Source organism: Mesoplodon mirus, assembly GCF_964341445.2.
Source record: "Mesoplodon mirus genome assembly, chromosome: 5".
Taxonomy (NCBI): domain Eukaryota; kingdom Metazoa; phylum Chordata; class Mammalia; order Artiodactyla; family Ziphiidae; genus Mesoplodon; species Mesoplodon mirus.
In genome coordinates, this window is record NC_138980.1 from 158,738,823 (window position 1) to 158,744,822 (window position 6,000).

The 6,000-nt window shown below is 37.0% G+C and overlaps 1 protein-coding gene across 1 annotated transcript in view; it reads right to left on the reverse strand.

Moving 5' to 3' along the window:
* Positions 1-3,188, reverse strand: part of CDH6 (cadherin 6) — a 56,528-nt gene extending 53,340 nt beyond the window's left edge. The window contains exon 1 of the mRNA XM_082622614.1: positions 2,946-3,188. Coding sequence (XP_082478740.1) covers positions 2,946-3,173 — 228 coding nt within the window. The 5' untranslated portion in view covers positions 3,174-3,188. The remainder of the gene's footprint in view (positions 1-2,945) is intronic.
* Between the last annotated feature and the right edge of the window lie 2,812 nt (positions 3,189-6,000).

Sequence of the window (6,000 nt, forward strand, 5' to 3'; positions counted from 1 at the left end):
GCCCACATTCCATTAGGAAGTAACTGGTTATTTAAGAGTGAAATAAAAATATTATTTTTTCTATTAATTGTTATTTTGGTTACTTATTTGTTAGAACATAAATATGTATTAAGTTGTTTGGGCCTAATTATTTCTTTTGGCCTAAGGGCGTTGTGAAAAAATTATCGAGACGTTACAGGCACTGCGAACCAAGAAAGTATTGGAACCTCTGCTATAGTCTAATTTTTTTTCTCCCCCAAATTTCTTGATCTGGTGGATTTGGATAATCTCATCAGGTACCTGTTTACTCCAAATCTTTTAAAAGTGGACCAACCTGTTGCCACATGAGAACGAACCTTTTTTTTTCTTTTTAAATATTTCTTTTTTGTCTACGTTTAATTGTGGTAAAAAACAAATTGTAGTCTAATCCCGTTGTCTGTTGTTAAAACATATAGTCCAAAGACAGATTCAGAAAAATGCCTTATCAATAGTTCAGGAACACCTCTTACATGCATCTTATGTAGCAATGCTGGCATCTACGATAACTTCAATTATTGCCCTTGACTTTTTTTTTTCCAGTGTATATTTTTTATGGGTTATAACTTCAAGGAGGTGGGGCAGGGGCAGATAATGATGAGGAAAGGAAACTTATCTTGCTGCCAATAAAATATCCAAATCCAACAAATCAAACTGAAGCTGTGATTGTGAAGGGGTTTTCCCACAGTCCTCTACATTTGCCAGCCACTGAGAGATCCGTTAATTATATCATTTTACTTTTTCAATGATATAAAAGTCAGTAATCCACTTCCATGCATTACAGACAGATTTAATAGAGTGTATACAACGGAGTTTTCATCAATAACTTCTTTCTGCACCTACTACGTGCCAGCCACTAGTTCTTGTCTCACTTTACACTGCAACTCCATGCCGTAGGTGGGTATTGCTCCATGCATTTTCTAGATGAAGAAACTAAAGTCTGGAAAGGTTAATAACCTGCCGTGGGCCAGACAACTGGCAATTGGCAGCACAGTGATGCAGCCTCAGATCTGCTTGACTCCACAGCTTGCAATTTTTCCCCATGGCAATATTACCTCTCACAATTATAATCATAAAACTGATTCTTCTGAGGTTTTATCCATTGTTGCTTCTAGTATTTTGAAATATCTGGCCTTTTTTTTTTTTTGCGGTATGCGAGCCTCTCACCGTTGTGGCCTCTCCCGTCGCGGAGCACAGGCTCCGGATGCGCAGGCTCAGCGGCTATGGCTCATGGGCCCAGCCGCTCCGCGGGATGTGGGATCTTCCCGGACTGGGGCACGAACCCGTGTCCCCTGCATCGGCAGGCGGACTCTCAACCACTGCGCCAGCAGGGAAGCCCTACCTGGCCTTTCTTTAAAAATACATGTATTTTTATGTAAAATGGCATCACAATTTGAGAAGAAAAAGAAAAGAAAGGGGGGATCAATTATTTAAATACAGCACTTTAAAAAACTTAATCTTCTATAACAATAATGTTATTTGTATTGTAGAAAGTGCTTTAAAGATTATAAGATTATTGTTATTTTTACAATAATTTTTTAGCCTTGTTAGTGTAGTGCTATTCAAATTTCCCAGAGGAAATGGAGTGAAGTGCAAGTAAGTGGACTGTCTTCAGCAGTCACACAGTATGTGAATTTCACAGCAAATACAAGGTTAGACCCTTGGGGATCCGTGTTGATGTTCACCCCTTCACTGAATACTTCCTCTCCTACTTTATTCCACATTAATAATTCACTTCACTGGAACGATGCCTGGTTACCTCAGCCCAAGCCATGGACGGCTTTCCTTCATTTATTGTGGTAAATGCTTAAAGAGAATATTGGCACAGGGTTATTCAGGGATATTTGATAACAGATTGAAGCGTGAACATGCAGCCCCTGGAATCTGTAAAATTTATGTTTTTTGAGTGATATCCAAATATAGATGTTCTAAAATTGTAGCTGTAATCATAAAGACATTTTATCATCTCTATTATGTTTGTTCCCAGTTTGTTTATGTAAAGGATATATGACAATTATTTTTCTTATCAATACCATGTTCTGAAACAGAGAACCTACGAAGTACAAACCTGTGTCCCTGTCTTTTTTCACTTATTTGCGGGATGCAGATATTCTGCAGTGGGAATGTAGCTGATGATAAAATTTCAGTGAAACTCATGATGACAGTATAACTAAGCTGGTTCCCTGACTCAGCTCCAGTAATCTGGAAGGGCTGTAATAAGCGATACGTCCTCATTTTCCTTTCTGGAGTCAATAAGATGGTCAGATGATATTTTGAAATAACACCTTTACATAACCATTTTTTCTCTTTTGTGAACCTTGCCACAATTAAATCGTAAGTGTTGAAATGCCTGGCTCTTGCCAATTATTGGAGATAAGACAAAACAGCAGCAACAGCAGTAACAACTAAATCTAAGGCAGTGGTGGGTTTTGAGGACAAAGGGCTCCATTTGCTCAGAGAATGGATGGCACTGTAGGTAGCAGAGTTAAAAAATAGTTAATTTGAATGTGGCCAAAGGACTAAAGCTCAGAATGTTTCCTTTCACAATGAGAAAAAGGAAACTTCTTTTCCTTACAGCTTAATTGCTCTATTCCTATTTTTTTAATACATACTACTTTATAGAATAGCTGGACCACATTTTTCAAGCTAAAGTAAAAATTCAAGGATTTATGATAATCCTATGCAGCTGGTTGTAGGTGTTTCGTTTTCAGTGGAAGCGTTTCTCTTTCTTTGTTGCAGTGCTAACATTTCTCAGCTTCTTGCTACAGTCTTCCTGAAACTACTCAAGTGAAAAAAAAAAAAGTCTTACCAGATAAGCAACAGTTCTTACTGTACTGGGGGAATATTTCACATCTTCCCCATCTATTTATGAGAAGTAACTTCTTCAGGCTTTTAAAACCAGAATGTCAAAGAGCCCAGTGGAATCCTACCTTGCCCACGTACTGATAATCGGATCCTGTGTATTCCTCCAGCAGAAAGAACTGATTCCACATCCAGCTCCTTTTCGAACGGTTCAGCTCATTTTTGCTGTTTCCAGAGAGCTCCAGGGCCCTTTTCTTTGCCGGGAAACCACTAGTCCTCTTAGATAATGGAGTTGAGAAAGCCGGGTAGGGCTGGCCAACCCAAAAGAGAAGCAAGAAGTATCGGTAAGTTCTCATTTTGATGACACAGTCCAGTCTCTGAGTAGTGGGTACCCTTCTCCCTGAAGTGTCTTTTTTCACTGCACTGTATCCAGCCTCATTCCTCCTCTCTTCCTTAATGTTCTTGGCTTGGCTCTCAGAGGATATCTGGAAAGGATAATAACATATTAAGCATTTTTAGAGATGCTTAAAATTCAGCGTTAGAGCAAATAAGCTCTGGGAGAAAAAGAGGACATAAATTTGAATAGCAAAACAACAAAAAATAAATTGTCAATCAATTTTGAAATGAGGAAAACAGTCTTTCAGATATGCTAAATGGAAGTAGGAAGCTGCTGTTTTCCTCTCTCCTTTTCTATCACTTAAAAATCCTATTTTAAGTAATAGCATTGCTGTAGGTCAACATGCCAGAGTGGATTATTTCACTACTCTTTTACCTCTGAGTATGTGGGGTGAGATCTGGTTAGTAGAAATGAGTTTGTGTTTCTGATTCTATTTGCATATTTATCCTCATGAAAGAATATCACAGACAGTTTTGATTCAATTGAAAGTGCATAATGTTGAAATTTCACTACAGTATATCGAGCACCTGTGATGTGGAGGCAGAAGCCTGTTCTGCAGACTCTTGGCTTCGGAGATGTGTTGTGATGGAACAGCCTGGGTCAAATAAGCTTGGAAAAGACCTAATGCCTTCCCTTCAGGATGCTCATTAGCATACTGAGGTTTCTTTTTTTGTTGGTTTTTTTTTGAAGTTTTTTGTCTTAAAAATATTTTTTTATACATATTGATGTTTCTGAAGTGAAATTTTGTAGCAATGATGATAAGCCTGCATTTAATCCAGTATTTCCCAAACTTGACCAGGAAACTTTTTTTCCTCATACAACCCAATTAACACTACAGGATGGGTTAATGAACAACCTATGGAATTTGTATTTAATAGAATAAAGAATAAAATGAACAATTCTATTCCAATTTCTTTAGGAAATCCTGGTGGGCTTTTCTCTCTAAATTTTACTTGTATCAGAGGCAACCAAGTATATATATTAAAATTGGTCCAACAGTTTCTATGTAATTTTCACAGGTACATCAGATATACCTCAATACCACAGTGAGGGCAATTGACGTCAAGATCTTCAGATAAGTCAGCTATTATAATCACGGTAATAATTTTCCATGACAAATACTAATTTTCAAAAACACAACCTAGCATTTGAAACAAATCCTTGGGCCAGAGTGCCTGGCAAAGATGTCACAATTTGGTTTAATATCTTATGTAAATTAAGTAATACATGCCTATATCTCCTTCCTAAACTTTCCCATGTTTCTTGAAAAAAAAATCCAATAAATTACTCCTTCATCTTACTATTTGATATAGAAAATATATTTTCTTAAATAATACTAATAAAAAAATGAAGGGCTTTGTAATGTAGAACATAGTAGTAATTAAGCTGGTACAGTTAATAAATAAGTGCAGATAAAGAAACAGGTTGTAGGTAATCTGATCAGTATTTTTTTTCCCTCTATGTCAGAAAAGATTTGTTCCCTTTTCTCCTATTTTTCTACCAGGTAAATGTATATATGACCAGTTTTTTTTTTTTTAACCTCAGCAATGAATAATTATAGCCACCCAACACATGTTTAAGTGGAAGTTTTCTGTTGGAATATAAGTGAAATATTTCACAGTGTTCAGCATTTTTAAACCTTTATTCCATTATTATGCATCTTCTTGACAGCAGGCTGGGGAAGTTGAAACTTCCACAGGTGAGTGAATTAGTACTGTGACAATTAGTCATGCTGGAAAAATGCCAGGTAACTATATTTGTCATTATGTGGCCTTGGTACAGGTGTGGAATGACTGATGATCAATTAGGTAACGGCGGTTCTTCTCTCTTCTCGTGGATGGTATATAAAGGGGACTGAGAGACCATACGGAGAAAAGCCCTCTAAAGACATCTATTCATTTCTAGTAGTAGAGATTGCACTCAAGTTGATTCAGTGGAAATTACATTTTTCTTAATTTCCCACACTCTCCATTATTTGCATAGACAAATCCTGCAGTGAAGAATTACACATCTGCTGCTGCACTCAGTGTGTGGCCCACAGTGCTGGCAGGAAAGAGGGATGCAGAGAATGGAGGTGTCAGCTGTTTAAAAGGCAGACTCCTAAAGGCCATTTTAAAGAAAAATCGATCCCTGTGGATGTTGTATGCAAACTCTACAAGCTGTTGCCACTTGACTATTAAATACTAGTTCTTTTGAATATCGCAGATACCAAAATGTCAAGTATTTCATATTTTTTTCTGCTTGGCTGGTAATAAGCTTTTAAAGTGGTACAAATTTAAGCAGAGTTTCCAAGTATGGTAGAACATGTAGTTTTGCTCTAACCCAGCTCTTTTTGTATCAACTTGGTAGGGTGTGTCCTTGTTCAAACTCAATATGCAAAATTACTAAAATTACCATGGTCCACTCATATTTGCTGTTTAAAGGGATAGATTTCTCCGTGAAATTCTATAGTTAAAAATAACTCCAACAAACTCTACACTGTTGAATACGTAACTTAGCCATTCTCATATAATACTTCTTAATAGTCAGGATTGCATAGTGGTTAAGATTATCAGTGTTGGAGACAGATTGCCTGGGTTTAAATTGCTGTGAATTGGGGAAAATGCTTGATTTCACTGCACCTTAGTTTCTTCTTCTGTAAATGGGGGTAATTACAGTAACTACCTCATAGGGTATTATATGTGGATTAAATGAGTCATTGCATGCCCTTAAAACAGTGCCTAGCACTCAGTCAGGTATTAATGAGTATTAGCTGTTATTATTAGTACTACTACTGTTATTATTAT